At 39.0% G+C, this 20,246-nt stretch overlaps 1 protein-coding gene across 14 annotated transcripts in view; it reads left to right on the plus strand.

Annotated features, from left to right (window-relative positions):
- RALGAPA2 (Ral GTPase activating protein catalytic subunit alpha 2) overlaps window positions 1–20,246 on the plus strand; it is a 323,293-nt gene that overhangs the window by 42,154 nt on the left and 260,893 nt on the right. For 10 of the 14 annotated variants that reach the window (XM_070247008.1, XM_023626011.2, XM_023626010.2 and 7 more), the window contains one exon: window positions 18,391–18,448. In XM_070247008.1, the coding sequence (XP_070103109.1) occupies window positions 18,391–18,448 (58 nt within the window). Of the gene's footprint in view, window positions 1–6,886; window positions 6,940–18,390; window positions 18,449–20,246 lie in introns of all 14 variants that reach the window. The other 4 variants (XM_070247009.1, XM_070247012.1, XM_070247011.1 and 1 more) reach the window with 1 other exon arrangement.

The raw sequence follows: 20,246 nt of genomic DNA on the forward strand, positions 1-20,246 counted from the left end.
TTCAATAGTTTTAGAATTATTTTAGGATTATTTGAGTTTTCCATTTTTTCTTGATTTAGGCTTGGTAAATTATATGTTTTTCTAAGAATTTGAAGAATTCTAAGAATTTATACTTATCACCAAAGTTTTAAAACTTATTGTGACTCTTCATAAATCTCTTCAGTTTTATCTGCTCTGTATTAATTTTTGCTGTCTTCAAACAATTATTTGTATTAGACACATTATGAGTAGTAATAGTAATAGTAGTGATAGTATTTGTGTCACACTTTGCAGGTATTATTTTACTATCTTCCAGTTGCCATTGCAACAGTTTTAAACCCTGTTCTCAGTCTAATTGTTGTCCCTTTAAATGCCCTTTCTCTCTGGCTTCTCTTAAAATCTTTGTCTTAGTCTTTGGTATTCTGCAGTTTCACCACAAAATGTCTAGTTGAAGATTTCTTATCGTGCTTGGTGTGTATGTGCTTCCTGTTTTCTGGATTCAAATCTTTTATCATTTCTATGAAATTCTCAGCTGCTGTCTTCTCAAATGCTGACTCATTTCTATTCTTTCTGGCCATACTTTCTAGGATTCCTACTTAAGTTTCTTGATCTATCCTCGTGTCCCTTAAGCTTGCTTTTATACTCTCTTCCCCTGTCTCCTTGTGTTACATTCTGGGACATTTCTTCAGTTCCTTCTTCCAGTGCACTCACTTTCTTCATTTGGGTCTAATCTGCTTCTTAACTATTCTATTGAGTGTTAAATTTCAATGACTTTTTTTTTTTCATGTTTTAACTTCTTTTGGTTTGGTAGTCACGTGTGGCTGGTTGCTTGTGATAGTCCCTGATCCTTGTTCATTTTTAGACATCTTTTATTTTCTTAAACATTTAACATAATATTTCATATTCTGTGTCTGATTATTCTAATATCTGAAGTGTTTTGTGGTCTAAATCTGTTGGTTATTTCTGCTGTCTCTCACAATGGCTTCTTCTCTTGCATGTTATGTGATAGGATTTTGAGATCAAATTTAATTGAACAGAGATTCAATCTCTTTAATCTTGGAAGGCTTGTCTTTGCTTTTGGTGGGAGTCTGAGAGTGCTCTTGATTGGGATCACTTTGGCTCCATTTGAGGGTCCTGGTTTATCAATGGAATCTCAGGTTCAGTTCCTCAAACATATGATGTGGTAGGGAGTGGGGTCTGGAGGGCACAGACATTTATAGATCCTAATGTGGAATGGGCAGTAGCTCTCTGGCACCCTGCGTTGATTTTCTTGAGCTTTTTGCTTACAGATAGGATTTTGGGTTACTTCTCCCACCTTCCTCCTTCCCTCCTACTTTCTCTCCAACTGATTTTTAAATCTCTTGTTAGTTTCCCTCTGTCCTCCCAAGCCCAGAAATGTTTTGAGAATTACATTTGCTGTCACTGATCTCAGGTCTAGTTGTCCTGCAATAGGAAAGTCCGTCAGAGGCCGTGGTCCTCTACCTCCCACAGAGGAAGTTTCAATACCTTCTCCTCGTGTCCGGAAATTCTAGATTAGGGAGGATGCTGTTACTGATACATTACTAACTACAGAGGATTAGTTGCCTATATAATAGAACAAATATATATTATTCAAAGCTTCGTAAAACTTTCATTTTGCATAGTAAATATGAATGAGTAATGAACTTACATTACTTTTATTTATGCTTATGTTCTCTCTCTGTCTCTAGCTTTAGAAGGTAGGTTGTAATTTCTATGGTTCATTCTGAGAATTCAGTAACTTCATTACTACTTTCTGCAACTTAGTGCCATATAAAGAGATGGTTTATGAGGATTTGAAGGTAAATACTTATCAAGGTGTAAATAATTGGGAGGGGTTTCCTTTAGAAGAGGTAGAATTATTAAGACATGCTAAATCACAGAAGGGATACTGTGTGAAGATAGTCTGTAAGTACGAAATGGCTTGGAAGAAAGCATAGAGGTGAGAGAGTTCAGAAGGCGTGAAAGAAGAGTATGTGAGGAGACCTGCTGCCCGCCTTTGTAAGTCAGGGGCAGTCTAGAAGGGAACCTTTTAAAAGGCAACAGTAGTTTTCAGATGTAGTGAGCTACTGGAGACATGACAGTGCTCTGATAAAGTGAGTGATGTGCACTCGAGGCTGCACGCCTGGTCCGAGTCGCGGTTTCAGGCAGGGAACAGACCTTTCTGTCTGCCTTTTTATCTCCAGTGGGAGCACCTGTACCCCTTGGAGGTTGACCTCCAGCCTCCTTTGCCTATAGCTTCAAATCTGTGTACCACTTAGAGTTTCTGTTGTTGCTGGTTCATGGAGATGTTTATCACGATTTTTATTGAGGTTATCACTCTTTAATTTTACTCTTCTTTTAAAAACATGTTTCCTCTATCATTGCTATGTGTTTCAAATGGGAGTGTGGGGATGATGGTGTGGGACCCTGTAAAATGAGTTTACATTGCCGTCTTGACCAGAATGTAAATGTTTTACGTGGCCATCCTGTTTACTCCTTTCCTTCTGAGGTAGATTCTGTCTTCCCAGTTTTTATTGATGAAGGAATGGGGCCTTTGTGATGTTAGGTGATTTATCCAAGACAGCACATCATCAAATGATAGAGATTTAACCTCTGGTTTCACTCTAGAACCCATTTCCTTAACTTGATGCCATGCTGCTTACCACTTAGGAGTCCTGATATTCTCCTGCTTCTCAAGCTATAATCCACAGGCCATCTATACCAATGTGTACCTATTCTTGTACAATTTATTCATTTATTAGACACATTTATTGAGTACCTAGTATATGTCAGGCACACTTTTAGGTGCTAGAGATATGGCAGTGGGTAAGATAGGCAGAGCTCTCTGCCCTCATGGAGCATATGTTACATTTCATGGTAAACTGAAGAGTCCACTGGTAAGAATGGACTATGTCAGAGCTCTAGTAATGACCTTTGGAGTCACAGAAAATTCTGCATAGCCCTTTTCAGAAGTGACACTTTGGTAGTGGCCCTTGAGGTGGCTACCTGCATAGGGGAAAAAGAGGGTTGATGTAGAAATGTAAGGCACCTCGTGAGTGGGCTTCAAGGTCAAATAATTCACTTGACTTTGAGAACTTTCTGGATTCAGCAGTTGAGGAATTAATTGTTTTAATGGTCCATGGGATTTGTTTTAATCAGGTATGGTAAGACACACAGACATGAAAATGATTAGCATGAAGGAAGAAGTTTTTATTGTACTCACGGTGCCAGATAAACAGGGGGTGTGGCATGCCACGCAGGGCTGTTCAGAGAAGCACAAAGGTAAAATGAGCAGGCAGAGAGATTGAGGGTGGGAAGCTTTATCGTGATTTTTACACACATGGGCAATAATGTGGGAAGTAATGGGCAAGGCAGGGTAAGCAATCTAAACAGGGTTAGGATTGGATAGTTTGAGTAATATCAGTGGGCTCCAGGCTGTAGGGGTGGTCCCTAGTTCTTCTGTACCTGGTCCCCCTGTGATTCAGGCAGGGGGATAGTGTCCCAGAGTGTGAGAGTCCATAAAAGAAGGTGGTTGGGGGTATGGGTTTGGGCTGGGATTGGTTGGTTTGCATATCAAAGGCATGCTGGTAGGTACTATCTCTAGGAATTAGCTATTCCTGGGAGGGGGCACTCCCTCCCAGCTCAGCAAGGCCCCAGGTGTCAGAGCATCAAGAATACAGAAAATAAGAAAATATAGTTAATACAGAGGTATTGTTTCAAGCTGTCTGTCATGTTATACGTCATCCTTCTTTAGTAGAGAAATGGAATAGTTTGGAGTTATTTTATGGTTAAGAAAGCATCTAGATTTTGATAGCAAGGTATTTCGTTAGCCTCCCACACCCCAATTAAAATATACATGGACAAAAAAGGTTTAATTTCAAAACTTACACATGTTCTGGCCTTGGAATGCTACTCGTTCAGCTGTTTTTCAAATATCACAGAGTTAGAAATCACAGATACACAGGACATTTGATTTCTAGACTCCTTATTTTTAAATTTATCCAAATTGCTCCACCAGATTATATAAACTCTGTTTTTTTGTTTTTTCCTTCCTGGAATCTTGAACAGGTTCTTTGTGGCCTGCCAAGTGTGGCCCAAGCTGGTCTAAAACTCAGAACCATCCCAGGGTCCCTGTGTGCTTTCTTGCGCATTTGGTTGTTGATGTTGCTCTGTCACACGCATACTGCTTTGTTTGTTGCCTCTTTACCTCTTTTCGAATGGTTTCACTTCTGCCTCTTGGTTTATGCAATTCTCTTTTCAGGGTCTGCCCTTTGCTCTCCTCCTCATCTGCTCGTTCTTTCAGGCTCTGTTCACACTCACTGATTTCTTTTGGCAGCTCAGCTAGAGATGCCCATTCTTTTCTGTGAACTCATACAGTACAGCTCCCGCTTGTTACCATTTGGTTGTAGCTGAGTGTTCTTAGTTTTCCCTTAAGGTGGCTCTGTCTTAGCTGCCTAATGAGGCTATAAAGTTCCTGAGGCCAGCAACCGTTACTTATAATTCTTTGTGTCCCCCTCAGTCATTTGCACCTATTAATGTTTATTGTTGTTTTTAAAATTCTACGTGTAAGTGAAATCATGCAGTATTTTTCTTTCGTCTGACTTATTTCACTTAAGAATACCCTCTAGGCCCATCAGTGTTGTTGCAAATAGCAAGATTTCATTCTTTTTAATGGTTGAGTAGTATTCCATTATATATGTTGGATTAAACCCTCTTAAATTCTCAGCTTATCTCTCATGGGGTTGTTTGGTATTTTTATATTAAAACCATTTTCTTTTCTCACCTAGATAAAAGAGATGGGAAAAAGGTAGCAGAGGAACTGGCTAAGTTTAGATAGGGCTTTGACACTGACAGGCTGTGTGGTCTTAGGGTCTTAACCTTTCCTTACCTTGCCTTACATGACTATAAAGTGAGGTAATGGGACTGGATGAGTTCTGGGGTCTTTTCCAGCTCTACCAACCTAGGATACTACAAATATGGCTTTGTTTGAAGTCTCTGAACAAGAGTCTTCACAACAAGAAGTTCATGGAGAAGTCTTTTTTAGCATGAAATTTAATTTTATGCTTTCATTTAGTCTTAAATATTAAACTGATTTGACTCTGATTAGCTTTTGCATATCTAAACATCTCAGTTGCTTTTTGTCTCTAGAGTAGCTCTGTTCAATAGAACTTTCTGTGATGATGGGAATATTCTGTATCTGCTATCCAGTTAGGTAAGCACTAGCCATATGGGCTATTTAGTGCTTAAAATGTGAGTAGTGTGACTGAGTGACTTAAATTTTAATTTAAAGTAATTTTATTGGATTTAAATTTTAAATTTAAATAGCCATATGTGGCTGGTGGCTGCTGATTAGACAGGGAAGCTCTGTATTCTTCCAGCAGAGCCTTGTTACCTCATTTGAAAGACTTCTTCTTTGTCAACACTTGGTTAAATCCTCAGTATGTTGCATATCTGTTTCCTCATGGGGCAGGGGACTTAAGGTTTAGGGTTTTACTGAAATGGTTTCCCTAGGCTTCTCAGGCGTTGTTACCAAAGTGCCCTTGGCTGAGGGGAATGCGCATTTACCTCCATGGGTTAGGGAAGCATGGCTCCGAAGTGGCCTTCTGAAAATTGAAAATCCATACACAATTTCATTCTACTCTTCATGCTTGTCCTAAGATAGAAATAATATTTTAAATAATGGTCAGTCAAATTACATAGTACTCATCTCCCCACCACACCTTCCACCTTCCCTCCACCCCCCGCTCCCTCCAAGATAAAGAAAACACCTTCAGTGTCATTTCCGGAAAATGCATCTGTTTCTCCTTCACCCCTCCTTTGGTGGGGAGTTGTGGGTTGGAGAAGCATGGACATAAGAGGCAAGCTGTAGCAGCTGAGCCACCCAGAGATGCAGATAATATGTGGGCTTCTTCAGAGGCAGACAGAGGAAGAGGAGTAATACTATGGCCAATAGTTTTTGTTTCTCTTTTACTGTTGAAGATGACAGTTTGGTTGTTTGAAATTTACTGTAGGCTCCTGCCTACTGTCTCCCTTCCCTCCCTGCAGTGTGGACGTAGTGCTGGATTGGGGGCAGAATTGTATGTGTGTGGAGTCTTGCTGGGTGTAGTTATGTTTGGGAGTCATAATTGATTGGCAGTGAATCCAGGGCTGTAGTGGAATCTCTGTCTTACTTTAATAGAATTCAACACTGGGTCTCTTGTTCTTCATTGTTCCAAGTGAGCTTATATAGATGGTGGATTTAGCCTCTAATTCTTTTTCTCAAAATAGAGGGAGAGGACTTTTAATAGTTTTCTTGATAATAATAACACAACTGGATCCAGTGCAGTGCCCGGAATTGTGGAAAAGAAGGTGAAACAAACGACTGGTTTTCACTCTCGTTACAACTACTTTGTATATGCCACCTGATAATTTGAGTATTGACTTTATTTCCCATACAAATGCATTTATTTATGACTTTTCACATTTAATAGTACCATTCTACTTCAGATATTAATAATGAAGAAGAATTGCCTGAAGAAAAACTAGAATTATGAATATAATAGGATTATAAACAGTTCTGAGATGTTTATTTGCGTTTTCCCCCACACCTCTTTTCCCCTCCGCCATCTTCCTCCTCCTTTTGTTGGGACTGTATATCTTTTATAAGATATACAGTGAATGAAAACAAATTAGAAGTTCTGCAGAGGTTCAATGGAAATGCTTGCGCTGAATCATAGGTAAGTCAACACGTTCAGGGCAGGTGCTCTACAGGATTAAGTCACAAGCTTTTTTCTTTCTTCATACGATGACTAATGCCTTTTCTTATGAGCAAATAACACATGGCAAGACAGCAGAATTGTACTTTTACAGTTAACTAGTTTCCACAGCCCCTGCCTTCTTTTGCTTCATTTGTCATTATTTCTTCCAGATTATCCATTGTGCAGAAATACTTCCATGCTCCTCCCTCCTCCTCACACTGAGGTAAAGGACTTTATTCCATAAACCTCTCACGCTGTTATTGCTTTTTTATTTCTTGTACCCATAAGATATAACTTTACTGTTATTGAGTGGAGGAGGGACAAGAACAAATAAAATGAACAAGAAATACAGATTCTTTCTAAGTCTTTGGAATTTAAGTTCTTGTTCAGGGTTTCAAATATTTGGATGCTTCAGTGAATATTTTTCTTTTAAAATAAAGATTCCAATTTTGAATGCAGCTCCTGGGTCACTCACATAATTCTAAATGACTGATTGCAACTGAAAAAAAGCCTGAGTCAGTTCAAATTTCCTGGAGAACATTTTAAAAAGAACTGAGCTTACAGAGACACCCATCTCTCATCCCTAAACATGTCCTGAGTTCCACTTGGCAAGCAAAATCAGTGCCACTGGTTGTTATGACCAGCATATTGGGTCACCTTTATGACATCAGGAGTATATTTTAATGTGTTATATGTTTTTAAATGATGATAGAGATGTATAATTATCATGGCTTTCTTCATAATGTTAACCATACTTGTTTTTCTTAATGTTGAGCCCTTGGTTGGGAACAACTCCAGATGATAGCATTATTGTTATGGCTTAGTGGGATGATTTCTGATATTCCTTGAGACCCCCTCTGCAGGGATCACAGTAGAGGGCTGGGTAGCCAGTCCTACCCTTTCTCACTGGTCTCATGTGTTGCCTCTGATGGTGAATTAGCTCATTACCTGCGCCTTGGTGCCATGCCCTATACTGGATACCAGGGAAATGATTAAACACTGGGCCCAGGTCTTTTATTTCTATAGCATGAGGTTATTCTGGTATCTGCTTTTGGTCATGAAAAGTTTATAATTCTCTGCAAACAGGAAGATGGAAACAAAACATAACATCTAGTTCTTTCTGGAGATTCTTTGAATGCATTGTTTGTGGTTAAAATTTGATTATCTTATTATAGCATATTAATAATTTGAATTAGACTACAGGTGTCTGAGTTAAAAGGAGCCATTTTCAATGGGCATTTTAACTTATAAGTTTAATATTCAAGTCTACAGTTTTCCTTATTCCTTGAGACTTATAGGTGAGAAACTTGGGATTGACCCAACAGGGTGTACTGAATTACTCAGTTCACCTTGAGGGAGAGAAAACTGAAGACAAGATTTTTGTGAAAGTCTGAAATTACATTCTTGTGATTATCTCTGCAGCCCAGGTGCCCTGAGTTTCCTGGCATGCTGGCCCTTATCACGTAGTGTGCCACTCGACTTGTCGGTAACTGACACTCTTAGGAGCAGGTCTCTTGGAAGGCAGCACTAGCAAATGCCTCCAAGAACCCTTTAAAGGCAGATGTAGAAACCGCATTAGGGCTAAATATATGGAAAATTCACAGTAAGACTTGAGCATGTTGTATTTATTGTTAGAACAGCAGAAGATTTGTAAAGAGCTTTCTCTCTCCCTTTAAATTAAATGGAATTAATGGGTTAACACAGTTTAGATGAGTTTGTCTTTTTATAAATTTAGGAGAGAGTTGTACAAATATTTGCTGTGTTGTAAATTTTCTGTGGCTTGTTTTATTTGGATGTGTAGTGTGGCTGTTCCAGAGTGACACCTAGTGTTTGATGCGCTGTGACACTGGGCGGGTTGGAAGGGACAAGTCTGGCTTGAAGCCTGCAGTGCACCAGCTGCTCCTGCAGACCTTGGACACTTGCTGAGTGAACTTGGCGGATTGGCCAGTCCTGAGCCTGTTACAGGTCTGCGACACTAATTGTGCTGAGTCGAGCATTTCAATCCTCTAAGTTTCTGGGATGGTGGGAACAACCTGGTGGCATCTCACTGGGGCTTTGTTATTTCTCTACTCATCACTTACCTGGAAACTCTCTGGAAGTGAATTTTTGTTTTGTGGAAAATGGCACAGAAAAGACAGCCAACTGGTTGTGCTGGTACCAAAATTGAAGAGATATGAAAAAATGCCATTTTTAGCCAGAAAATAGAAGCTTCCATTAAATGAAGAAGAGCACGGCAGATTTGATTGTGACAGATCTCCCATGTAAGATGCTTGTGTGAAAAGAAGAAGACTGTTGAATCTGTTTCAGTGAGTGCTTTATTAGGGGCAAAACCATGTATTATGGTCAGGATTATATGCTACTAATTAGGGGATTTATGAAGGTTGCTGGATGTTCTCTCATTAAAAATGAAGAGTCTAGTGCAATTTGATTTTCTTTGAAAAGACATTAGACCTTTGCATGATCTTAAGTAAAGTGAAAAAATAAACTCTTAGAATCTGTCAACTGCCTATGCTTCCAAGTTTTTGAATATTGTATGTTTAGTACCTAATAAAAATGGTTTCCTATCTGTATCTGTCTGTTTATTTTGATCAATACTGATAGGGTTTCCACTCCGTGGTTCTGCCCATTGTGTGCTGCTGTTCTTTGATACCCTCTTCTGTGTACTACCTCAGCCTTCGTTCAGAGCCTCAGTTTCTCCTCTACTGGAGCATCTTGATAACTAGACTTTTGGTCTGTGATTCTGCCCCTGCTGTCTCCCTCACCCACCTGGAATGCTCTCTGTGTAATGTAATTCTGATTCCCATGGCCTTTAGGTCAAAGGTCGATCGAACTCCCCAGCAGGGCACTCAAGGCCCTTCCTTCTCTGACCTCTGCCTCCCTCTCCATCCCTTGTCACTCGTCTTGCTTCTGTCCCCACTGGCAACCTTTTGAAGGTCCACAGACAGAGCAGGGCTTTTTTTTTTTTTTTTGATGCTCCTGCTGCTTAAAATGCCCTTCTTCTGCCTAAAAGGCCCTTCTTTTCCTGGCTCGCTCAAGTGTGCCCTTCAGGATTCAGTTCAAGGATGGTCTCCCTTTGGAAGTGTGCCTTGTCTGTACTTCCTTCCTTCCTTTGCAGGTACTGACGTCCCTGATGGTCTTGCCTTTTTTCCCTTAGGGCTGTAGCTTTTAGAGCAGCAACAGTGTCCTTCTTTCTCTCTCTCTCTAATCCCTTGCATGGTATCTGGCACAAAAGGGGCCTTAGTAGGAATATTTATTAACCAATCAAATAAACGGTTGATTCAGGGGATATTTGTTTTAATTATCTACACTACTGCCAATTCAAATCCCTATCTATAGCTTAGCGATTTGCAGTACTTGAAGAGGATTTCATTATTATGAAAGTTGCTTTTCTTTTTATTGATTTCTTCCTTAAAACACCTTTCTCAACGTTTTGATTTTAAAACCTGCTTTTGTTTTTTGCCTCTTGTTTCAGCTTTGACTAATTTTTGTTATACAGCATTTACATTGTTGATGACTTTTAGTCTATAATTATAGTTGTGTATGTGTGTGTGTTTTTAACTTGAATGTTGCTCAGAAGAGTGTTTTACAATCTCCAAAGTAATTGAGAATTTTTTAGTTTAAGCTCTCAGTGGTGGACTTTCAGTGCATTGAGTTTACTTGTGGCCTGTGCAACTCCTACACTGAGGGTTTTAGTCACAAGGATTAGAAAAGGAAATTTTAGTAGATGTTTCATGAACGTTAGGATCTGTGAAGTGAAATTTTCTCTCTCTATATACGTATATCTATTAACTGGCCTTACTATATTCAGATCAGCTGTATTCTACTCTATTGCCTGTTTTATCTGTCAAAGATAGAGTACGTTAAAATCTCCCATTATAAATGTTTCCCCCCTCAGTTTCTGTATATGTTTCATTTTCATGTATTTTTGTATTTGTTTTATTTTTATGCTATGTTATTTCTTGCATAAAGGTTCATGAGTATTAAAGCTAAATTGTGAATTACATTTTCAATGTGTTTGAAATAGTTCCTTTTGTCCCACTTAGAGTCTTTTCACTTGATGTTGATCCTGCTTTGCTGTGTGTCTGTGCCAATGTGCACCTGATATGTCATTTTCTGTATTTTATTGTTAATCTTTCTGTTTGAAAGCTGATTCTGATTGACTTGGTCTGTGGTAGGGGAATTGAACCTATTTATATTTATTTTTTGTATGATAATCAACAATTTTTGTTTTTGTTCTACTTTTGTTTTTGGAGAGGTCACTGACTTTCACTTTATGGAATATGCTTTGTGATTTGGAAGATGTACTTCCTATTTTCTGTCATTCCAATAATTATCTCTAACTTAACAAAATACTGTTTGAACCTTTTCTTCTAATTATCCATTTCAAGAATAAAGCAGTATTTGATGCATTTACTTTAATCTCATATGTCTTCTGTACTTCTCACTTCTCAGCTACTTTAAGCATTTTAGATCCAGATTATTTTATTATAATAATTTTAGAATTTTAATCATTCTCTTATTTTAATCATTTTGACGACTTACTTGATGTTTTATAATCACACTAACTCCAATTATGTAAATATAGCTCACTGTCACAGTGTTTGTACCCGTGCACCCTTGTTTTTGCATTGTTTGTGTTACTCTCTGTATTTGCTGGAATATGAATCACTTAGTATGTTGAGGAAGTGAGGTATGTGGCTGTATACTTCCAACTCTAAAATATCTTTCTTTTGACTTCAGACATCCATAGCTGGCTATATAATTTTTGAATCATAATCTTTTAAACTCAAAACTCTGAGTTTTGTTTTTTTTTCCAAAATAGCTATAGTTTACTCTAGCAGTCTGTCATACATTGGACTCTTACATAGGCACCTTGTCTGCTTTGAGGCTTCTATTCTCCATGTGTGTATATGTTGTGGCCATTCTACTCACTTTGGCCTGCAGTGGGTAGTTGACTACATTATCTCCTGGAGCTTAATGTTGCCGAAGGAGAGTCTGAGGTCTCCTGATCTTTGTTCCTTTGTGGATAATCGACTTCTTCTGTTTAGATTTGTGTAGGATTTTTAGTTATATATTGAATTTACATCTTCAAATTTGCTATGTCTAAATATTTATCTCTCCAGCTTATTTAGTTCTAGGGAGGCCTTGTGATGTGCAGTGTCTCATTGCAGGGTTATGGTGGCGGACTCTGCAGCAGATTCACTAGATTCATGCTTTCCATCTTTTTCATCTCCATGTAATGTTTTCTGTTATCAGAATGTTACTCACTTGTGCATCTGCTTTCTTTGTTTTCCCAGATCTTAAAAAAGATTCACTGTCTTCTTGGATCTTTTAAGAATGTGAATAAAAAATACTAAAAAATTACCCTATTCTTTCAGCACATCTATTTCAGAAGGAAGAGTTTTCGTTTCTCTTTAGGATGGTCTCCTCCTTTGCTGCATATTCTAGATATGTTCTACCTTCATGGGAAGGGGACCACCCCCACCTTCTCATGTCTTTGCAGTTGCGTCTGTGCTTTAAGGAGCCAGTCCTCTAAGTGTTTTGCTTGTACATGGGATCCTTTACCCTTTCCAAGTTTTCATTGCTTAATGAGGTTTTCCAACACTTAATATTGGTTGATTTCTGAAATACAGGAGGGAGAAATTAGATAGCCCTCCCTTTTCATTACATTCCATATTTCTTTTAGATGTCTTTGCCTTGTATTTTTTTTTAAAGGCTTATCTAGTCTTCAAAGGGATGCATTTTTTTTCTTTTAAGGTATGCTTTTTGGTGAGGAAGATTGGCCCTGAGCTAAAAGCTGTTGTCAATCTTCCTCTTTTTTTTTCTCCCCAAAGCCCCAGTACACAGTTGTATATCCTAGTTGTAGGTCATTCTAATTCTTCTACGTGGGATGCCACCACAGCATGGCTTGATGAGTGGTGTGTAGGTCTGCACCTAGGATCCGAACCTGCAAACCCTGGGCCGCCAAAGTGGAGCATACAAACTTAGCCCCTATGCTACTGGGTCAGCTCCCTGCCTTGTGTTTTAAAGTCTCTCTTTTGCAATATTTTTATTAATTTTTTTGTAAGAAGAAATGGTAAGCCATTTTTGTAAGCCAAGAAAAGTATTGCCTTTTGAGTGATCATCTAATCAAGAATGAAGATTAACAGTAATGTTTGGAAGCACAGTTCCATTCTCAGTTATCTTTATCAAGTGCCTACTTGCCAGGTTCTGTGTTTCTACTATGTTACGGTACAAGCACCTTCCTTAAACTTGGGCATTTCTGAGTGTCTGCTGTACATGTGAACTAAAATTAGAATTCCTTTGTCTTCCTTTTTTTCATTTTTCATTCATTCCTCTATCTGTGCATGCAGTGCTTGTTAGCAAATGTTATGTACCAGGCACTGTTCTTGGTGTTGGGGATACTAGATGGCTAATAGAGGGTCCCTTCTCAAGAAATCCAGTTATCTAGTGATGGAATGGGCCCTGTGGCCGTTTAGCTGAGAAGCATGCAGTGAAGGATGTGGTGAGAGGTGTGATCGTGGTGGGCTTTTCTCAAGAGGTGATGTTTGAGTTTGGTCTTAAAGACTGAAAGGGATATAAGAAGACAGAGCTGTGCTTCTCTTACTCAGGAACAACATGGCTAGTGATTAGATAGACAGTGTATTGTACTGGAAGAGATTGATGGTACAAGAAGAAAAGCATTACTTTTTTAGCTAAAAATGTAGTGATCTTATTTTTTAAGATTATGTAGTTCCTTATTTTTGCTCTCCTTCTCTTAAATTTTAAGGTTCCAAGCAAGCGTTGACACTCAGAGTTCAATGAAAACATTTTGTCCACGTCAGAAAGTCTAGTCATTTTTAAAGAGATGAATGGACAAGACAGTTGAATAACGAGTTGCCCTCTCCATGGGTCTCCCTGGAAGTGTCCATGCTCCTGGGCTTCTTCTCACATTGGTCCTTCTGAAACCAGTCTGTCCTTGTGGCACAGCCATTCACAGAACATCTCCTTTAAACCTAACTGCCCAGTTCTCATCATGAGTTTTTGAACATTTATTACTCAAGAGGTCAAGTAACTAAGACTTCTATTCTTTTAAACCAAACTTTGTATGTTCTTTGTGGTCAACGTTTTCTTTACCTAGTGCTCTTTGTCATGCAGCTAGTGTCAGGGAGAGTTGCTCCTCACGTTCTCTGTTTTGGATGTAACAGGTTTAGTTGGCCATTGTTTTAGTAGATTACATTACATGAGTTGGTATATATTTTTCTCATTCTTCACTGTACTACCTTTCTCAGTGGAATTGAAATCAGTTGTGAATCTACTGGGATATGTTGCAATCATCTGCTAATAATTTGAAAAGAAAATGTTTCCCATACAAATTAAACGAAGATCAGCAGTTTTAAAGTACAGTGTAGCATCTTGTATAAACTCCAGCTTACTTTTCACATTATTCCTGGTCATGTAGTCGGTTCTGAAGAAAAAAGAACTATGGATAATCAGTTACAAGAATGACAGATTCCCTGATGTGCTGATCAGTAGTAATACCTAATTTCGATTTCATGTGCTATAATGGATTACCATATAGATGCAGCCGAGTACTGAGCATTAAACAGAGCCATGTGTTTTTCAGAAAAGTAATATTTATTCACACTGTGTGGCTTTCCTGAAAAATTTTTTTGGTTTTACTCTCCAGTGAAACTACAAACAAGATGTCAATAGCTTATGTGGCATTCACAGTAGTGTAGCTTAGACTATTGGCTGTATTGTATTTGCCTCAGAAAAGATAGGCTTCATCTGGGACTTTCTGATGGACAGGCTTAGCATTTAGACACAGATGGTTGTGTGGGGCTTTATTTTTATTGACTACATAGACTTTAATGCATAAAAAATGGCCCTTGAAATATTTAGGTGTGAAAAGAAGCATCAATGTGGGTGATGTTTTAGTCTTTGAATTGTTGTGTAAGATTCTGTCTGTTTGGGAATAGTTTTAGTAGCTCAGACATTGGGCATGGCGTTTCATATCCAAACATTATTGAATTTTTCTTTTGAGTGTCTTTAAAGTCCATCCATTTTGTAAATCTGAAGACTTTTATCCAGAAGTGGTGATAATGATAGGCGTGCCCTCAGAACAAGGTGGAAACTACTTGTGGCCAACCAACAGTATCCAAGCATCTAGATACACACCATTGTGCTATATTCTTTATTTTTCATTATATTAAAAAGACATTTTTCTTTGTTGCCTACTAAGAAAAGAAACCTAAATCCGATAAGTAAACCTACTAAACCTAAGACTGATAAGTATTTTTGAAAGCTGAAAAGTGTGATTCAGTGTCAAATTGGTTTCCTGACTAAAGTAAAGATCTGAAGAACAGTGGGCATGCCAGGCATTCATCTAGTGCAAGATAAGATGTATCCTGATCTTTAGAGTAATTTTCTCAGCACCTTCTATATGACGTTTTAAAATTAAGTGGCAAGATGGGATCAGAATATGATCCTGGAACATACCTGGGTTGCCAAGTCCCCTTGGAGGAAAATGCATGAGAAAGTAGGATACCAAGTTACAGTTATTCACTCAGAAATAGTGAACTGCGTGGAAGGAGGCAGAAAACATATGGGAAGGACTCAGTGGGCCCAGGCTTCTATCATCGTGAGGCTGCAGCCAACTGATGAGAAACAATGCCAGCAGAGGCTATGTCCCTAAAGTAGGGTACACTTCCCCCAGTACATCAGCCTCTTAATATGATGAGAGTATTCTAATTAGTGATTGAAGATTATTGTGGGAGACATAGAGATGTACTGCTTACATCCTCTTTCAAGAAAGAATTTGCTGCCTAGTTGCAAGGAATGGGGTTAGCTGGCACCCTCCAGCTGTTAAGGCCTTCAGCTTTCTAGCCTTGGTCATGCTCTTCCATTGTATTCAGCCAATGCCTGAGCAAGGCACTAGTATGAGGGCCTGACCATCTTCAGCCTCTTGGGGCTCCTCTAATGGGCTGTGTTTACTCCAGAACTTCTGCTAGGCTGGCAGAGATTTGTCAGCTCTGTGTGATGGTCTGATTCTCCCTGCCCAGTCCTGCTTCCTCATTTCACTTTCACAGATGTTACTGTCCAGTAAAACATTGGCACTCCTAACTCCACCACAGTGTCTGTTTCCCAGAGAACTCACCCTTCAACTATCATTGTTCATTTGTTATCAAACATACTGAACTTGGAACTAAAGAATCGGAAAACTAGGTGCAAATGGAGGCTGTCTTTCTCTCTTTAGCTTGGAGACCTCCCAGCCCACCCCCTGACTATGCTTGTTCTGGGCTCTAGGGTTGCTTATTTGGCTTGGCAGCAGCCTGACTACTGAGACCCTCATCCTTATTATCAGTTCAGTCATTGGTTTTCTTGTGCTAATCTCCTGGCTTGTGATGTTTTCCCATAATCTCTGGACAGCTCTCTGGGATCTTACCCCTGTCTTTGTCATCTTCTACAGCTCATGGGGATGTTCAGGTTTACATTCTGTTGGTAGGACAGTGCTTGTGTGGGTTCTTATTAAAATATTCTATAAAGAACTTTCTTTTTAACTGCTGATTCCCTTTTAATGTACTGGAGCTTAAATATAACCCAGTTTTTACACTTAGTTCCTTTTGTGTGTTGTCCATCTAAACTTCATGTTAGTGTATATTGCAAGGTGAAGACCTGTTTTGATTTTTTCCCCGCAAAGAGCCACTTGCCTCTGCACAATTTATAGGTGAATCCATCCTGCCTGGCGTTTGGTGTCTGACTGACAAAGGTTGTGGGTTACATCCACAAATATCTGGGTAACTGAAGTCACTTTGTTACGTGGCATCAGTTTTCCCACATTTTCCACCATCTTTAACTTTTTGTAACTAGTTGTACATGTAAATAGTCGTAAGTATTTCTAATCTTTAAAAGAAATAAACATCTAAACAGCAAAAGTATCGCATCACAAGTTTCTCCTTTGACCTGTGCACGCTTTTCTCTGGCTTCTGCTCTACCTTCTTAGGGGAACCTCAGTGCACTGATATCTCTAGGGTTTCATCTCATTTTCTCATTTTAAGCTCTTCCCCAGAGGGATCTCATATACACACATCTTCAGCTGCTACCTGTATTCTGTTACCATCCAAATCCTGGTCCTGCACTCTACACCAATAAATCCACTTGCCTAGAAGAACATCTCTACTTAGTCCATTGACACCTCAAATTCCTGGATGTCCAGAACGAAACTTGATACGCTTCAATTCTGAGATTCTTTCTGGACTTCATGCCTTAGATAAAGGTATCACCATCTACTAAGCCATTGGGGAGTCATTCTTGAGTCATCCGTTTACCACAACTGCTCCACCCACCCATCTCGACAGTTTTACCTCCTGAATATCATTGTCATATGCTTTTCCTCTTTCCCTTGCTGATCTTGGTCCAGGCCATTTTATTCCTTATCTGGAGTACTATCATCGCCTCTTCTCGATAGCTCTGCCTCTCTTCTCAGCCATCTTACATTTACCTCCAGCTGGAACCTGTTCAGAGACTGCAACTGCTCCGTGAGAACATCAACCTGCGGCCTCCCCTGCCTCTCCAGTCCCATCTCCTCCCCTCCTCATCCACCTCCCAGCCAAGTGGACCCTCTTGATGCTGCTGTTCCTTTAAGGCACCAGGCTGTCTTTGCCTCTTGGCCTTCACACATGCTCTTCCTTCTGCTTCTGTTCTGTGCTAGGCTAATTTAATTAATCCTATAAGTCTCAGCTCAAGCTTCCTCTTTTTCAGGAAGCATTCCATGAAGACCCTACTGAGATAAGGTGCTTTCCCCCTCACCTCTGTAGCACCTCAGACAAACTTCTGTCAGGCTTTTTTTTTCCTGGATGATATTTTCTTTTCTTTTTTGGAGGAAGATTAGCCCTGAGCTAACTGCTGCTAGGCCTCCTTTTTTTGCTGAGGAAGACTGGCCCTGAGCTAACATCCATGCCCATCTTCCTCTGCTTTATATGTGGGATGCCTACCACAGCATGGCATGCCAAGCGGTGCCATATACGCACCTGGGATCCGAACCGGCGAACCTCAGGCCGCCGCAGTGGAACGTGTGCACTTAACTGCTGCGCCACTGGGAGATAGTTCCTTTACCGTCTCTCTTGCCCATTAATCATTCAACCCTTGGAAGTAAGAACTAACTGTTTTATTCATATTTATTTTATTTCTACATTTCACATGCCAGGCTTGATATCTAGTATGTTTTCACTAAATGGGATTTGTCTCACCTGTGCACATTGTGTGTGTGTGTAAGTGTGTTTGGGAAGTAGGAATGGAAGTGGAAAGTGAAATGGGAAATGGAAAGTGAAAAAGAAGAAACCTGAGGAATCTGGCATTTGAGAAGTTATTCTTTTAATGTTTAAGTAATGGCTAGATTTAATTAAGATAAAATTATCATTGTAGTTTTTTTTTCTTGTTTTCTTTTATGATGAGTTAAACTTGGAACAGTAGTCTCTATAAAACATTCAGAGAAGGAAGCTTATCTGGGGCAAGTAAAAACTGTCCTATGGGGTACAGGATAAAGTACAGTATTTATATTATTACAAAGAGTTTTTCTTTTTACTTCTAAAATATGTATATAGCAAGTTGTATGGGGCTATCATGAAAATGTGTAATTTCATTTGTACTTTATGTTCTCTTTATGTATTATTGATTTTCTTTTGTTTTATAGAAGATACTGCAGTTTCTACCTGAACGAATTTTCTTTCGATGGCATTACCAGAGTATAGGTAAGAACAATTAAAAAAATTTTTAAGTAATATGGATTTCTTCCAGTTGAATCTTCAGTAATGTTTTATGTGATTAAACCCATGAAGATAGGTTATAGCAAGGGTATGCTAATTAAAACTGAGACAAGTCCAACCTGGACTGTGGAGGAAAAGATGGTGTCTCTCTCTCGCTCTGAAAGTGCTACTTAAGGTGTAGTTTATAGACCAGCAGCATCAGCCTCAGCTGAGAGCTTGTTGGAAAATGCAGAGTCTGAGGCCCCGGCCGGGCCTGCCACATCATGGTCTGCATTTTTAACATTTTCACAATAAGTTTGAGAAACATTGATGTAGGACCAATGCTTTAGAATGCGGCAGCAAAAGGAAACTTGAAATAAAGCAAGTTACCATGGCTGCCTTTTCTGTCTGCATTTTGACGTCGAATAGCATTTCATCTCAATTTAATATTCACAGCACAACTGGCATAATTTGTGGTGTTGATTATGTATTCTCTTGTCTGTTTGAAGAATGCTTGGCTTAATCTTTCTACCTTAGAAGACTCTGATATTTCCTACAATTTTTCTTTTTTACCAGTTTATCTTTTTTATGATCATATTTTCTTCCTTGCCGGATGGTCATATTTGAGGAGAGCATAACCTTATACTGGAATCTTAACTATTTGATCATTCATTCATTCAAATATTTATTGAGGGAGAGACATTCGTGTGCAAAGTTCTGGGGCAAAAGCAAAGAATCTCTCAGTAGCTTGTATTGTATACGTTGATTGCCTAGTGAGAGGTGAGAAAAAGTAATTACAGTATAATTGGCGCTGTGAAAGAAGTGTAATGGTTGCAAAGAAGAAAAGTTCAATAATTCTATTCAGAGGAATTGAGGAAGGGTTCAAGAGAGGTAATTTCGATCTGAACCTTGAAAGATAAGTATGGAAAGTGTGGAAAGTTCTTTCTAGGTGGGAGATCAATGTGTAAAAGACATGGAGGGGCCGGCCCCATGGCATAGCAGTTAAGTTCACCCATTCTGCTTTGGTGGCCCGGGGTTCGCCAGTTCGGATCCCGGGCGCAGACCTACGCACCGCTTGGCACGCCATGCTGTGGCAGGCATCCCACATATAAAGTAGGGAAAGATGGGCATGGATGTGTGCTCAGGGCTGGTCTTCCTCAGCAAAAAGAGGAGGATTGGCAGCAGATGTTACCTCAGGGCTAATCTTCCTCAAAAATAAATAAATAAATAAATAAATAAATTAATTAATTAAAAAAAAAGACATGGAACCTGAAAGAACATGGCAGATTCAGTGGATATTCCAAAATTCAGAAACTTAAATTTAATTTAGGATTATTTATGTGGAGAATGTAACTGACCCTTATATAAACTGAATTATTTTGTTATATGTTATAAATGTAAAGAAAATAAAGTATATATAGGAAATACATCTATTGAAATGAATGAATAAATCTTACTTTAAGATGGTGCCTTGGTCGTTAGATCTTTCAAACACATAAAGAAAATTTTCCTTTAAATTTTAGAGAGTTGTCAATAGCATTTCTGCTTAATTGATGCTTTGGCCTTGTGTATTTAAATTAAAGTAAAAACATAAGGAGCTTTTTACCCAGTTTAATAGTGTCTTCCTGAGCACAGTGACTCTTGGATTGGGATTACAGAGTGCTAGGTCTCCTGAGCCATCGTAAGAGCTGGTGTTGTTTATCTGTGCGTAGAATAAACTGGCTTTAAGCATGGTCGGAATGAGTCATATTTCATAATGCTGAAGTATGGCGTTTGCTATAAAATCATCCTTATTATTGATGCT

The sequence above is a fragment of the Equus caballus genome, chromosome 22 (assembly GCF_041296265.1).
Source record: "Equus caballus isolate H_3958 breed thoroughbred chromosome 22, TB-T2T, whole genome shotgun sequence".
NCBI classification, from domain to species: Eukaryota; Metazoa; Chordata; class Mammalia; order Perissodactyla; family Equidae; genus Equus; species Equus caballus.